This window comes from Orcinus orca, chromosome 1 (assembly GCF_937001465.1).
Source record: "Orcinus orca chromosome 1, mOrcOrc1.1, whole genome shotgun sequence".
NCBI lineage: Eukaryota > Metazoa > Chordata > Mammalia > Artiodactyla > Delphinidae > Orcinus > Orcinus orca.
This window is the reverse complement of record NC_064559.1, coordinates 104,305,040-104,321,514: the sequence shown is the minus strand read 5'-3', so window position 1 is coordinate 104,321,514 and position 16,475 is coordinate 104,305,040. Positions and strand designations below refer to the sequence as shown.

The window sequence follows — 16,475 nt, the reverse complement described above, 5'->3', positions numbered from 1 at the left end:
AATGGATACTTGGAAGGGGTAAAATCCAGAGTAGTATTCTTGGCCCAAACACATTTCCCAACAGTCAAGAACTATTATTCTATGCAGGTAAAGAAAGGAACTGCAAAAGAAAGACCAGGTATAGCGTGGGAACAAAAGCCTGCCCTATTTTTTTTTTTTTTTTTTAACCTCACAAGAATCATTAGTAAAGAACACATAATTCCCTGAGAGGTCTGTTACATCCGCCTGCAGGCAGATTCCCAACTCCCAACTTTCCACATGCTTCACATAACTAAGATAACACTGTAACAACTTTGAAACTAAAGAAGAGGGACAGAGTTAAGCTTTCAAATCTTGAAACTGAGAAGCCTTTAAAGAGTGTGGGAGGGTTCCAGAAGACAAAGCTCTGTAATCATTGAAAAAGTGGGGCCAAAAAGAACTAGGATAAATTAAGACAGACTCAGCTGATCATCTTGAACTCCAGGAATTAATGGCCTGTGCTCTGGGCATCTGGCTGGAGCCGTGCTACACACCAGTTGTACAAATTATTTCACTTTAACTTTGGTAAAACCCTCCAGCTGTCACAACTGCTTTAAGAAAAATGTTCTGTAACAGTCTGAAGCAAGAGCTAGCACTAAAGTAGCAAAACAGGAACTGAAAGAAAAAGTCTGGTTGTGTCAAATGAGGGGAAGTGTTGATTATTTTGACTCCCTCAGTGACTCATGTTACTGGTTACCATTTGACCCAAGTTTTTAAGGTGTTAAACTAAGGAATATTGCCACAGAAATAGCTTCACATCACAACAGAGCAATGGGAGCAATAGTATTTGCACAGCAGAACTTGACTCTGACCACGATTTGGGCGCTCCTGTCCTGTGCTTCTCTCCCTCCACACCTGTTCGGGAGTTCATTTGTACAAAACAGCTTTCTTTGTAATGAGAAAAAACTGCCATCTTCTGGTAGTTAGGCTACAGAAAAAGAGGGGCTGCCAAACAGAAATGCACAAAACCTGAAGGGGGAAAAGCGCAGAATCCTGTTTGCATGATTAGCATTTGGTGCTCAGGGCTTAAAACCAATATGCAAACCTCATATTTGCACATTTCCATGGTGATTCCCCTCCCTTTCAAGGTAGCTGAAAATAAAGACAGGATAGGGCTTCTGAAATTGACTTGCCTATTCTCACCTCCTTTTTGGGAGGAAAGGGGAAAGGCACTTAAAGATTAGTACCAACAACCTTATGGAAACTTAACTTTGGGTGTTAATTCTTCTAGCTCCTTTACTCACCTCAAAAGGTTGAGTGAGATAGGGAGATACAATAACTGTTGTAGTGAACCCTCTTACCCCCAAGTTATACCAACATTTGGTGACTAAAAGAAATGGGGATGGGGATTATGATTTTTGTATTAAAATATACTGCTGTACTTTTGAACTACTCCAAAGTACAACAGTAATACATGTAATTAAAAGCCCGGGACTTCCCTGCTGGTCGAGTGGTGAAGACTGCGCTTCCAATGCAGGGGGTGCAGGTTTGATTCCTGGTCAGGGAACTAAGATCCCACATGCCGTGTGGCGTGGCCAAAAAAATATTTTTAAAAAAGCCCAACAGCTCTAATTTGAATGAAAGAAGGGGTTATTCTGAATGGAACTGACCTTTGCTCTAAGGCAAATCAGTTTTATGGGGCTTTTGCTGGTTAATTCACCTATACCTGTTTGTTCAGCTAACTTCCCTCAGATGCTTGCCTAAGAGGGGGAAGGAAAACAGGCATTGATTAGAAAACACCCGTACCACACCTTGCATTTGAATAAAAGATTTATTATTTTCGTCTCAGGAAAAACAGGAAGTTAGGGAAACACACTACATTTTACAGCCCACATTAGTTTGTAGTTGGTCCTAACCCTTCCTGGCACAGATGTCAACAGCATTAGCTGTTTCAACCAGAACCAAGGTGTTCACCCCCAACAGAATGTACATAGACGACACTAGAGGACTGCAGGGTTTTCCCTGAGAGAAGCATCAGACAGACAGAAGTTGCTGAGAGAGCCATCTTTCCAGGCAGCCCCTCTCTTTCTATTTTGGAAGATTTGCCTGAACTATGCAGCTAGTCAGCACTTAAAACATGTGCCTCTTCTCCCTACAGAATCACCCACCCTGCCCCAAAGCACTTGGGCTCCCTAAGCCCTCACAGCCTGTGACCCAAAATAGCAACTGAAGATTCTCATCTACATTTCAGCAGTCACACCTAGTAAATTGGGAAGTGGGGCCCCTAAACTCCATCAAGCTACAGCTCTGTGCTTATTTCCATAACTGGCTATGGGGAGACAGGCCTTTTTAGTCACCTTAACTAGATCTTAAGATTAATTAACTATATAAAGTGCTTTTAGGTCCTTAGAGATAGACATGATATAAATAAGTGGTTTATGATCAAGAATGATAAATACACAGATAAAAATAGCTCTAGCTAGATGACCTTAAGGCTTGGAGATGGGCGGGCAGGGCAATTGTTCCCTAATTACATTCTTAGTCATTTTATTCATGCCTATTTTTGTCTGGAGTCCACATACTAAAGGTCACATTCAGAAGCTAAAGGTTTCAAAATGACCCTGGTTCCACTATAAAAGTTTTCTCCAGTTTACTAGTAGCTTTTATATAACTCTGAGGTTTAACAGAGCCCATCAATTTCTATAATTTTAAGTGAGCATATTCAAATGCAAAAGAACCAGAGGAAGTCACCTAAGATATCATCCCCTCCTCTGAAAATCCCTAAGGGGATTTTGAAAATTTCTCCCCAAAGACAGGATTAAGCAACAACCAATAAGATACTAGTCCAAGGAAAAGGGACTCTTCTCACCTCGTCACTGTTACTGTCAGCACCCATTGTACTGCCACCTCCTAAGGATAAAATTCAAGAAGGATGAAGGTCTGTGGACTCCTTGGGCGGTCACTTAGGTTCCTAGTGCCAAAAACTAAAAGGGCTAGTAAGAGTTCAGGGATGGCAAGGTAAATTTGTAGGAACTATAAATATCTGTAGAGGGAGCCGAACAAGCAGCAAATATTTCAAGGAAGGATAGGAAATAAACAGTAAGTTTGATAAAACATCAAGTCTGAAGTCCATAGAGATGCCAATGCAAAAATCTGAAACAAAGTTTGAGAATCATTAATAGAAATGAAATAAGTATTCGTTTTATTAACTCACTAGGCTTAGACCTGTGTTTAACAAGCAAGCCTAGTAATAGCACCATGGTTAGACTATAGCCTGCTTTTCCAAGCCATCATTGTACAATTTATTAACAAGGGATCAAATGTCTCTCATCCACCCAATGTGCTCTTTTTATACATACTCCTAATAAGTCCCATTTGGAACAGCTGAAAATCTTTCAGCAAAAGCTTTGAAGATGAGCTCATGAACTCAGTTAAAATTTCACCGGTTAAATTAAGACAAATGGAAGGAACTCAAATGAGTAGTTGCCCAATCAGAGCCCATTATTTCTAAGTCATCAGCCTGTGTGCCCCGCCCCCCCAATAAATCCTTAAAACCTTGACTCAATTATTGAAACCCCACATGTGAAAGGATTAATTTCCATTCCTCAATTTCTCAGCCCCAGGTTAAAAAAAAAAACAAAAAACCCCCAAACAGGTATTTAAGAAATACTTACCAAAATCAGATAGGAAAATTAAAGCCTGCATAGTTATGAATCAGAATTGTTGTACTACAACCAGGTTGCATACAATTACATCAGTTGGTTCTGTATACAATCTAGAACTGACTAGCACAAAATTTAGAATAGAAAAAGCTATAAGAAACAGGTTCCTAACTACAGAAGTTGTAAATTTCAAAAGGGTATGAAAAAACTAATGTAATTTCAGACTTTTCTCCCTTTACATTTCAAACAGATGTTCTGTAAAAATATATACAATTTTTACAGACGATTACAAGTTTTTGTCTTAAAAACAGGATATTCCAGATTTGTAATTGAGCCTTAAGTCAAGTATTCTTGGCCATGACACTAGGCTAATAAACTAGGAATCACTCAAACCAAGCCAAAGTAGAACAGGTATAAACATCCTGAGCATTGGACTTTCTATTCAAGAAGCACATCTAGGAAAGCTAATTATAGAGGATAAAGCTTCCCTTCACACTCTGTTGTACAGTGTTGAGGCTTCTAGTCATAGGTTCTATTACTTGTAGCTTAAAATCCATTTTACACATGACGCTGGCATTGTTAGTGCTTCTATTTTAACACTATAGAAGTTAATGGATTCAGTGGGCATATTTAATGAACTCTATGACTAGCCTGGCTACTGGCCACTTTCCTGTTCTAGGCAAGGTAATTAAAGTCTCTCCACCCTACCGTCTTCACTAAATCTAAAAGTCCTCCTCCGTGGCCTCCCAAAGTTTGCCTGTTGCTGAAACAGAATTCTGCTTCTTTCAGACAGTGACTCTTCAAGAGGGACTACTTTTCCCATGTATTTATTCCTGTTAGCCATAAGCCTCCTGCCGCTTGCTTTTCTCCGTTGCTGGAGTAGAACTCCTGGAGGTTATGGCCTGCACAGCTTGAAGTCCAACTTCATAAATACATCTGATTTCACAGCAGGCGTATGTGGTTTTGGTGGCTGGAGTTGGTTAAGAGTCAATTATTGCACTTAAAAGGCTATCTTATTAGATACGCCAAACCAGCTCCTACTCCGGCAACACCTGCAAAAGCCAGCAGCACATTTCTGATGCCGCCTTCTAGGTCCTCTACATGGAAGAAGTCCACAAACCCATCCTAGAAAACAAACAAAAAGCACAGTTTCAAGTATGGGCTTCCACTGGCTTAAAAACACTATTTACAAAGAAAAGATGAATTAAAATATCTAAGGTTCCCCCCCCCCAAACGCAATGACGAACCAATTATTATTTATCCCCAGACTGCAAAGGAGACACATTATGCAATTAAAAGGGAGGTGGGGCACGCTCAAAAATGTATTTGCTATCACGCCCAGGTGATTCTTATTTCTTAACCAGTAAAACAGCTTACAGAAAACCAAGATTTTTTTTTTTTTTTTTTTTGCAGCACACGGGCCTCTCACTGTTGTGGCCTCTCCCGTTGCGCAGCACAGGCTCCGGACGCGCAGGCTCAGCGGCCATGGCTCACGGGCCCAGCCGCTCCGTGGCATGTGGATCTTCCCGGACCGGGGCACGAACCCGCGGCCCCTGCATCGGCAGGCGGACTCTCAACCACTGCGCCACCAGGGAAGCCCCAAACCCAGGATTTTTGATACAACAATTCAAGACAGTCATACCATCTCTAAGGACCAACTACTTAAATCAACATCAAGCAACCAGAGGTCCAAAGTCAGAGCCTTGAAAACCAAGTTGTGCATCTTAAAAACCTTTAGCTATCCCCTCTTTCTCTATAAAATCCTCCATTTCATTTCCACTCCAAGTCCCCTCCTCAACCTTAAAGCAAACTTACCCAGCCTCTTTGTTTGACTAGCCAGTCTCGTTTTGTCCTTACGAGAACATCTGTGATGCTTTCTGCTAATGGTTCGATGCAGCTTTCTTGGTTTATACTCTTCAAGTGTTTGGCCACAAAGGCACCAAAAGAAATGAGAGTCACAATCCTGCCCCAGTTTGTTACTCCGTCACTGAAAACATGGACCATCACTCGAGACAAAGATTTGACATCGTCTTCGTTTTTGATGTCCAGTTTCCGAAGCATGCCTGAGAGGAAGAAAAGCATGCAGGTTCTCACGGCCTCTTTGTCTAAACCAGGGCACGATTCGCCTGCCCACCCACGGCGGGGGAAATCGCTATTCGGGCTCTATAGAACTCAGGCTGATCCCACTTGAAAATTGACATCCCACCCTTTCCGGGCTTTGAGCAGAGCTGCCATTTCCAAAAGAATCAAGTGGGTGGAAACAATGACTCACGGCCAGAATATTCTGGTTTCAGAAATAGGATGAGAGTCGTTTCAACACTGACTCGTTTCGGTTTCCACCCACCAAAGGTGGGTGAGTCCAGAGAGCTGAAAAAAGGCAGCGCGGCCTTCGCGAAAAACCCCCTTACCTTGGAAGGCCGTCTCGTGGTTCCGTTGCACACCGTCCCCGACCCGTCGCAGGGTCTCTAACGCTTTCCGGCTGGCGGCCCCAGACCCGCCCAGTGGCTTCGCGTCCTTGGTGCCGGTTGCCTGCTCCCGGAGGTATCGAGAGATAATCTCCAGGGACTGCCGGTACAACTCGTCCTCCTCCTCCTCTGCTGGGGGCGGCGTCGAGGGGAGTGAGCCGTCCTTGCCCGGGCTGTTACTGGCCTCGCCGACCAATTCCAGCAAAGGCAGGACGGACGGCCGCTTCCCTAGAGGCTCCGGCTCGCACCCGTCCAGCTCCTCTTCGGGCGACATGATGGCGTCGGAGACCGAGGATTCCATCTCTTCGGGCGGCGAGGCGCGGCGGGTGGGCGCGAAGAACAGCAGCCTGGCGCGGGTCGCGGTGACGTCGGGGCCCTCGGCGCCAATGGGCGAGGGCCGCGCGACCCTCCGGGCGTCGGGCGCGAGAGTGGCCGGGGGGCTCGGGCCGGCGCTTCCGCCAATCACCTCGCCGGCTTCCCCTCCCCCTACCTCTCGCCCGGCCGTGGCCTCCTTTCCTGCAGCCAAAAGCCGCCTTCCCGGAGCGGAGGCGCCGCTGCCGCTATCCGGTCCCAATCCGGCCCCCCCACAGTAGAGGTTGAGTCCGATCACTGCGTTTCTCTTGAGGCCGAACATCTCAAACCGCCGCCGCCGCCTACTGAGAAAAATGGGGGAGACCCCTGCAGCTATCTTGAAGAGCGGAAGTAACGACTGAGAGAGGCGCTCCTAGATCACGGTTTTAGGGCCCAGTCCTACGCAATGGCGTCAGCAACTCTTAAAAAAAATCATATCCTTAGATGGTGAAAAGGGCGGAATCTTCCGGAGGGTTGCGCACGACACCTAACCAGCGGGTTAAGGCAGGGGCGGGGCCTGGGGCAGGGCGGGGCTTCCGGCTCTCCGGAGCCTCTCGCGGCCGGTTACGTAACGGCGGCTCAGGCGCTTGGGCTGGTGGGTACGCTTTCTTGCCGCGCGCTCACCTGGGCCTGCTAATAATGGATCTCTCTGGGCTTCCCTGAACCCTGATTTGCGAGCCCCTGCTGTTGTTTTTGTGCCAGAGGTTTTTTCCCCACACCAAAGTCTTAACCATCTAGTCTCTCAGACTTTGAGGAAAGGGAATGAGTAAATTCTGCCACGGATGGGGAACAACAGTCTTAGATAATACGGATAAATAAGAGGGCACTGTTTGGAACCTGTAGTTATTTTGCACATCTTCAGCTCTTTGGAAATGGGGACGCTCCATGGACTGCCCTATAGAATCATTTTATGTAAGTTGAAAAAACGAAATTGTTCTGCTCCACCTAAATTTTATTCCTGTCTCCCTGTTTGCTTTCTCCCATTCCCCATCTCTACCCTCTGGTGCTATTTACATACAAGCCTTGCTCTGTCAGCACCTCTTCTGAGACATTTGACTCTAGCGGTCAACCCCTTGAGGACAAGGATCCTGGTATATACCGTATGTATGAATTTACATTAATTGAAGCAACCTCTTTTTGTTAAAAGACCTGTAAAAATAATAATAGCTAAAATTCAAGAGCAAAATATTTGAGGGACATAAGCAGGAAAGGTGAGCAAGGTTCCTATTCCTGAAAATATCAATTTAGTAAGGAAATAGGGCATCCATACCACACAATTATGTATTTGGGCAAGACCTAGAACCATGGAGATTTATATGTGGCAGAGAGGATGGAGAGAAACATCTTGTGGCTGTAGTGAATAAGAAATGGTTTCTCTATTTAAGGAACTTCCAGTCTTGCACAGCAACTAACCATAATGTGAGATGGAATTTATGCTCTATAGGAGGCATCAACAACTTAATATTGGAGTTGAGAGGTTGGAAAATTCACTTTGGGCTAGGAGAGCTAGAGGAAGAAGACTTTATGGAAGAGGTAGCTTTTTCTGCTTTGCTTTCTAGAATGCGATTTTATCAAGGGGAGAGAGGTTGAGCAAATTTGCATGCAAAAGCATTTTCTTCTTCAGAGGCTGAAAAAAGAAATGCATTGCAGGTTTCACCTTAATTATAGCCAGAAATCTCAAGTGCTCAGTAATCCTATTGCATTTCCTTAATCAACTCACTCTCCTGTGATCCAAGGTGACTAGTGCACATCATCTCTTCTATCCTTAAGCCTCCATAATTCCCTCCTCCCTTCCTCACTCTCAGCTGTTAACTTACTTCACTGAGAAAATGGAAGCAATCAGAAGAGAAAAACTTCATTTCTCACCACCAAATCTACTAATTTACTCCTTCTGTTTCCATCCTTTCTGCTATTCCTGCAGTTAAAATGATTGAACCTTCTCTGCTATCTCAGATCAACCTCTTGTGCACTGGATCCCATCTTCTTTGCCTACTCAAGTACTTGCAGTTATCCCTTGCATCATCACTTTCTCTCTCCCTATGGAATCATTTCATCAATCAGCATACAAACTTGATATTCTCTCTCACATCTTTAGAAAGCCTTCCCTAGAACCTAAATTCTTTTTTTCTTTCTGGCCGCACTGCACGGCATGTGGGACCTTAGTTCCCCAACCAGGGATCGAACCTGTGCCCCCTGCAGTGGAAGCGCAGATTCTTAACCCCTGGACCTCCAGGAAAGTCCCTAGAACCTAAATTCTTGATGTTCCCCTTTGTAGCAAAAATCTTCAGCCTCCTTACTTTCTCTTCTCTCTTGAACCCACCCCAATCAAGCTTTCATTCCCCCCACTCCACTGAAACCATTCTTGTCAGTGTCAGCAATGACCTCCACATGACTAAACTCCAGTGGTTAATTTGCAGTCCTCATTTTACTTGACCTCTCAGCAGTATTTAACATGTATTTAATCATTCCCTTCTTGAAACACTTTCTTCATGTGCCTTTTAGGGAACAATACTCTCCTGGTTTTCCTTCTTCCACGTGGGCTTCTCTTCAGTTTTATTCTTTTCCACTGGCTGTCCACTTGATGAGGACACTTATCGTGTTTCCCTTTGTAACCCTAGCTATGCCTGACCCATGGCAAACACTCCATTGTTGAATGGATAAATCTGAATGTTTACTAATATGGGATATACAAAAGCTAGAAAAGCGGGATGGGGTCATATTATTGAGGGCTTTGAAAGCCAGTTGAAGAGCTTAGAACTTTTCTAGGCAGTTGGGAACCTCTAAGAACTAGAGTACCATGATATGTGCTCTAATTTAGGTTCATTACTCTAATTGTTTTAGAATGGATCGAGAGAGAAAGGATTGGAAGTAAATAAATTAGGAGGCTACTGCAATGTGATAGGCAAGAATTAGGGACTTCCCTGGTGGCACAGTGGATAAGACTCCACTCCCAATGCAGGGGGCCTGGGTTCATCCCTGGTCAGGGAACTAGATCCCACATGCATGCCGCAACTAAGAGTTAGCATGCCACAACTAAGGAACCCGCCTGCTGCAACTAAGATCTGGTGCAACCAAATAAATAAATATTTTTAAAAAAAGAATTGGTGACCTGAACTCAGGTGGTGGTAGTGGAAATGGAAAAAATAACATGACACTGTGGAGGCAGAGTCTACAGGGCTTGATGACTAAGAGGATGAAAGAACAAAGTGTGACATTATCATAAAACAGGCATCCATATTATACACGATCAACAGGTAGACCACCTTCTAGACTACGATGGACTGCCCTAGAAAGCCACTACTCTTACCAGTGGGGGAAAGGATATATGCAGCTTAGAGGCAAGGAGTCAGCATGTTTCCAGGATGTCTGGGAGGTCCTGTCCTCAGCAAATTTTACTTCACTTAGAAGGTCTTCTGATCCGTAACATTATTCAGAGTCACAGGAGCCTCTGGATTTGTACACACTGCATATCAAGAATGGCTCTTGTTCTTAGGATAACTATATTGGCCACAATCCTGAACCGGAAAAGAAAAGCATTGTTGACATCTTGATTATGTCATTCTTTTTTGTAGGCATGAATCCTTTGAAATGTCCCCAAATTGTGAGCACATTTCCTCCTTAAAATGTGCCTTTGTTTCAGAGAATTCATTTACATAATTTCTTTCAAAATAGACAAAGAAAAGGTCTTAATATAGGATCTAAGATGTACTGCAATAGTCTTTTTTTTTTTTTGCCGCACCATGAGGTATGTGGAATCGATTATTTATTTATTTATGCATGTATTTTTGGCTGCGTTGGGTCTTTGTTGCTGCACATGGGCTCTCTCTAACTGTGGCAAGTGGGGGGCTACTCTTTGTTGCAGTGCGCGGGCTTCTCATTGCAGTGGCTTCTCTTGTTGCGGAGCACAGGCTTAGTTGCTCTGTGGCATGTGGGATCTTCCGGGACCAGGGATCCAACCTGTGTCCCCTGCATTGGCAGGCGGATTCTTAACCACTGTGCCACCAGGGAAGTCCCGGCATGTGAGATCTTAGTTCTCCGATCAGGGATCAAACCTGCCCCCTGCAGTGGAAGCACAGAGTCTTAACCACTGGACAGCCAGGGAAGTCCACTCTAATAGTCTTGTTCTCCACTCTTTGGGGCCTGAAATTGGGCATACTTAATATCTCATGTTGCCTTCCCTCCTAATTAAAAATCTCTTGCTCTTGGGCTTCCCTGGTGGTGCAGTGGTTAAGAATCTGCTTGCCAATGCAGGGCACACGGGTTCGAGCCCTGGTCCCGGAAGATCCCACATGCCGTGGAGCAACTAAGCCTGCGAGCCACAACTACTGAGCCCATGTGCCACAACTAGTGAAGCCCACGTGCTTACAGCCTGTGCTCTGCAATAAGAGAAGCCACTGCAATGAGAAGCCTGTGCACTGCAACGAAGAGTAGCCCCTGCTCACTGCAGCTAGAGAAAGACCACGCCTGGCAACGAAGACCCAATGCAGCCAAAAATAAATGATAATAAATAAAATAAATATTTAAAAATCTTAAAAAAAAAATCTCTTGCTCTTATCCTTACCGTCTCTCTTAATTACTCAACCCTTTTATTCCTCAGCCTAATAAAGCAGCGTTTTTGTTTTTCTTTTGTTTTGTTTTGAGGCCCTATATGTAACCCAAGTTTGGGGAGACTCTCTACTCGACTGATAGAAATTTCCAGAACTACTGGAGCACCTTGTTCTCTTTCTCTAAATTGAGGCTAATCTTTTGCTTATAAACTATTTCTAAGGCTTCTTCATACCATACTCAATCACATTATCCTCTAATTTTTGAGGGTTGTAAAACTCCTGGGTGCTAATCAAATAAAATCACATTCACCAAGGTAATCTAGTAACCCTCAGGTGGACTTATTTGAAAATGCTCTAACATGATATTAAAAGATCATGTAGTCATCTTTTTGCCTTATTTCTAAAATGTACGTAATTTTTTCCCAAACATTCCTCCCTGTGACCATAAATAATTTCTAAAGATTATTCTTGATCACACACTAAAAAGTTGATCTCATGTTTTTATGTCAAAATCATTAATTGAACTTCTTGCTTAGTTGGACATTTCTTACACTTCTTACTGAATACCATACTCTTTCATACTGTGCCTTCAGTATCAGTATCTTCCTACCTTGTCATCACAACACTGTAATCTATCATCTTTGCCTATAAGATGATAATTTCGGGCCCTAGTCTCCACAGGTAACACTAGCATAAAACTAGGGTTCAGTAGCCTTTCATAAGGTGTGACAGACATTGCTAGTTGCCTTATCCAATATTCATTCTTATTCCTTTCTGACAAACCCAGAGTTGGCATAGTGGTTCCATAATGATCGGGAACTCATACTTCCTTCTGTTGTGTTGTTCTGCTGTCCTCATACATACTTTTCTACCTCATGGTCCAAGACGGCTAGCTTTACCCATGGTCCAAGACGGCTAGCTTTACGGCTGCATTCCAACCATCAGGAAATACAATAGAAAAGGGAAGTCAAAGGGTATCTAGCTTTCTTTCTTTATTTTTATTTTTTTTGCGGTACGCGGGCCTCTCACTGTTGTGGCCTCTCACGTTGCGGAGCACAGGCTCCAGACGCGCAGGCTCAGCGGCCATGACTCACAGGCCCAGCCCCTCCGCGGCATGTGGGATCTTCCCGAACCGGGAGCACGAACCCGTGTCCCCTGCATCGGCAGGCGGACTCTCAACCACTGCACCACCAGGGAAGCCCTAGCTTTCTTTATTGACACTTCCCTGAAGTTGCATACCTTTTTTTGTTAATATCCTGTGAGCTAGAAATTAGTTACATGGTCTTCTACCTGCAAGGGAGTCTTTATTCTAAGAATACAGTCTTTATTCTGAGTGTCTGTGTGCCCAGCTAAAAACTGAGGATTCTGTTACTATAGAAGAAAGGAAGCATAACCAGCAGTCTCTACCACTATGTGTAAAGATATATGGGGAATGTTATAAAATTCTATTGAAATACATTAAGCAAAACCCAATAGAGAACAAACCATATTCACATATAGGAAGACTCATAATTGTAAAAATGTCAGTTCTCCTTCAAAATGATGTATAGACTAAATGCAGTTCTAGATAAGGAAATTGATAAGTTGATCCTAAAACTTACATGTAAGACCAAAGGGCCAAGACTAGCCAAGAGGCTCTTGAAAGAAAGAAAGAAAAAAAAAAAAAGGAACAACAATGAGGGGACTAGCCATGAAAGGGGTAGTAAACTTGGTTTACTACTCAATTTTAATTTTTCTCCTCTTGGCCTGGGATATGTAACTCAGACTTCTCCTCTGTGAACTCCGACAGTGGAGCCTGCAATTGTTCAATTCAATTTTCTGTGAAACATTGTAATAGCAAAAAACTGGAAACAATCTATATGTCCAACAACAGAATGGTTAGATAAACTGTGATACATTCATACTATGGGATCCTTACTATAGCAGCTACAAAGAGTGAGATAGCTTTATATGTGCAGATATGAAATGGTCTCTGAATCATGTTAAGTGAAAAAAGAAGACGTAGAATAACACAAACCATCTGATACCATTTATGTTTTTAAAATCCTGTACAACTACGTATTTCTACATGTAACTGTATATCCATGTAAATACATAGAAAAAAGTCTGGAAGGATACATAACTAGAGGACCAGGATTTGGGGTAATGATCAAGGAAGACTTTGCCTTTGTCTGTAGTTTTTTTGAATGAAGATTTTAATCTCTATTATTTACAAGTTTTATAAAGGAATTGTATTCATATATTATTTATAAAATCAAAATAAATCAAAACAACCTTATCTCATCCCCAAAATTACGTCTCTAGGTTTTAGTTAGTTTTAATGAGTCAATAGTGTGATAGGGTTAGTACTGAAGAAAATCTAAGGGGACCTGAGGCTCTCCCACAGTCCAAGTCTACAACCAGGAGGTGATGATTTATTTCTACTTGATTCAGGTCACATCTGGACCAGACTTAGAGAGGTACATTGACACAATTTGAGCTCATCTAGAAAATAGTCAGGGAGATGCCAGGAGTCCATACCATGTCAAGGAGCAATAACTGAAGGAAGGAAGAATGTTTAGACTAGTGAAATGAGATGTAGAGAGAAGTGGTCCTCAAATGAAGAGTGTTTTTTTTTTTTTTTTTTTTTTTTGCCAGGGTGGGGCTTTCTCTAGTTGCTGCTGCTTTCTAGTGGGGGCTACTCTTCGTTGCAGTGCATGGGCGTCTCATTGCGATGGCTTCTCTTGTTGCAGAGCATGGGCTCTAGGCGCACGGGCCTCAGTAGTTGCAGCACACGGGCCCTAGAACGTGCGGGCTTCAGTAGTTGTGGAGCGCAGGCTCAGTAGTTGTGGCGCACGGGCTTAGATGCTCCACAGCATGTGGGATCTTCCCGGACCAGGGCTCGAACTCGTGTCCCCAGCATTGGCAGGCAGATTCTTAACCACTGCGCCACCAGGGAAGTCCCTGTTTTGTTTTTTATAATGAGGGTTGATTGATGTATTCTTTTATTTTTTTAAATTATTTGGCTGTGCTGGGTCTTAGTTGTGGCATGTGGGATCTTCGTTGTGGCATGTGGGATCTAGTTCCCTGACCAAGGATGGAACCTCGGGCCCCTGCATTGGAAGCACGGAGCCTTAGCCACTGGACCACCAGGGAAGTCCCTCGAAGAGTTTTAATGAGGGTGAAGATAGTAGTAAATTCTAAGACACTGGAGTTATTCAAGAAAAAACTAAATGATCACTTGTCAGGGATGCTCTGGAAAAGATTAATTCAGGAGGAATTAGAACTAGATGATCTTCAAGGTTCCAACTAACTCTAAGAGTCTACTTTAAATTCTCTTGGTCTCAGCCAGATTTACCAAACCCCAAATCCCTAAAACTCCCTTGTTTTGAGTTTTATGGTGGAGAGCATCTTAGCCTTTCAAAGGCTCTTTGGACTACAAACTGGAAATCTCATTCCATGAGTGCCAATTAAATGCCTCAGAGAATATAAAGATGATAGTTGGAATGTTTAACAAGTACCAATTGAAGGGATGTAGTAAAAATTAAAGTTTAATTTTGTCTCCTGCCACTGAAAAATTTATTTCAGTAGGAGATGTTTCCCTCTGATCTGGACGAAAATTCCAGCATCCCCCCCTAACATTTCTTCACCTTTGGGTAACAGTCTTGCGATCACTTTAAGTAGCAGAACAGACTCTTCACCCCACAGCTAGAATCGGTATAGCCTGCAAGCTTGCCTTTGTGGAATAGTGGTAGTTGGCTTCTCCTCTACTTCCTAGATGCTGACACTGACACCTAGAATGGGGCAGAAGGAAGAGGGAGAAATATTCTTGGTGGCTTCATGCTCTCCTCATGCTGATGTTGAAAGCTGACTGTCTCATGGGCATTTGTGTGGATCCATCAGAGGCTTCCCTGCTGGGCCTTTCAATGGCAATATCAGCTTCCCCTAAGTGACATGATGCATTGTATTTCTATGGCCACCACTACCCCCTCATCTTTCTGTTTTCCAGAGGTCCATTCTACATGGAATCTTTTGTAAAGAGTCCCACTATGTGTCCAGGAAGTTCTCTTGAGCAGGATTTACCCTGGCTTCATACTTGGCTCCCAGGATTCATGTATATTTGACCCTTTGTCAGAAGGAAGTGCAGTTGATTCCAAGATGTAGCTGTCCCATAAGGCCCCTCCTTCTAGGCTTGAGAAGAGGGAAGTACTCCCCACACCCTCTCCTCCAGATTGGATGTGGATCACAACACAGTAGTAGCTCTCTCCAAAGAAATCTCATTTGTAAACCCTATCCCCACTTTTTATACTCTTGAAATGAGGATTCAAGACTTGTGGAACTGGTCCTTGTTAATTTCCTTTAAACCTTTGCATTTCTGTCTGGTATCTCCCTTTGGAATTTCATATCTATTATATCTTGGTACCCCAGCTGAAACATCCAGTTAAAATCTTAAGTGTGAAACATAATCTCCTTTATCAACCTGCTTTACATCCTTCCCCATTCCCTACCTTCGAGTCTATGTGATTTAGTCATACTTCACAGGCCAAGTCACAGGGTAGTCATCAAGCTGGTCAGACATGGTTTGGTTATGCTTCCCTTTAGTGATAAAGCTAATGTCTAGGGCCCACTACAATGATCCCACTGCCCATGAGAGGGAAAGCTCAGGACTCCCTCTTGGCTCCAAACCTGGTTCTCCATGAGGGTGTACCTAGGGCATTGTTGTTTGGGGGGGCAGCCATGGACCCTGGAGTCTGTCAATTACCAAATGACCTTAGATAAATTACCTTTTCTGAGCTTCATTAAACGTCTGTAAAATAGTCTTACCTTCTAATTCAAAATTTAATTTTAATCACATAATTAATGCATAAATACTCTCCTTATAAAAAAAGCAAACCATTAAGATGAGACTAACTTTCCTTTGGTTATCACCTTCAATCCCATTCCCCTAACTCCCTTCCAGATGTAACCACAATCCTTAGTTTAGAAATTATCTTTCCTTTTTCAATCAAATCTGTTTTAACCTGTAAAAATAGGGTAGTGATATCTATTCTGTGAAATAGGACAGAGGTGAAAATGCAAGGCGCATAATGTTTTCTCCTATTTTCTCAGTGTGTTGGGAGGAACTGAGACCTCCTGCAGGAACATAGCTGTACACTAAATTCAAGCTGAAGAAGAGAAATCTTACCTATTTTCAGGGTTGGAAATACCTGCCCTTTATCTGATATTAGAAAGTTCCAGGTTTTTTTGTTTATTTTTTTTTTCGAAAAAAATTCAATAGACATCATGCACAGAATCTACAGTAGGAATAAGCCCCAGCCTGTTACACCAACACAGGCAGCCTGCTCTTGGATAGGGGTCTGCTGGAGAAGGGTAGCCAGGGCCAAAGGCCCAGAGAGCACTCTGCCTCCATTATACTCTTCCATTTCAGCCAGGCAATGATTTTGTGTAGTGTGTCTTTTCTTTCATTTCAAACTACAGAAAGGAAGAGATCATATACCCAGATTTTCCTTCCC

General features: G+C 43.2%; 1 protein-coding gene across 1 annotated transcript; it reads right to left on the bottom strand.

Annotated features, from left to right (window-relative positions):
- Window positions 1-1,770: 1,770 nt before the first annotated feature.
- Window positions 1,771-6,802, bottom strand: MCL1 (MCL1 apoptosis regulator, BCL2 family member). Its single transcript, XM_004285155.3, has 3 exons — window positions 6,029-6,802; window positions 5,436-5,683; window positions 1,771-4,745 (listed from the first exon to the last, which is right to left on the bottom strand). The coding sequence occupies exons 1-3, from the start codon at window positions 6,717-6,719 to the stop codon at window positions 4,629-4,631; spliced, it is 1,056 nt and encodes a 351-aa protein (XP_004285203.1). The 5' UTR covers window positions 6,720-6,802; the 3' UTR covers window positions 1,771-4,628.
- Between the last annotated feature and the right edge of the window lie 9,673 nt (window positions 6,803-16,475).

What these genes read in the sequence shown, in the direction of transcription:
- MCL1 (XM_004285155.3), bottom strand. Translation starts at nt 6,719, where the DNA reads ATGTTCGGCCTCAAGAGAAACGCAGTGATCGGACTCAACCTCTACTGT. An exon ending in CCACGAGACGGCCTTCCAAG is followed by an intron (nt 5,684 to 6,028) that starts GTAAGGGGGTTT and finishes TCTTCCTCTCAG; the next exon opens with GCATGCTTCGGAAACTGGAC. An exon ending in TAGTCAAACAAAGAGGCTGG is followed by an intron (nt 4,746 to 5,435) that starts GTAAGTTTGCTT and finishes TTTGTTTTCTAG; the next exon opens with GATGGGTTTGTGGACTTCTT.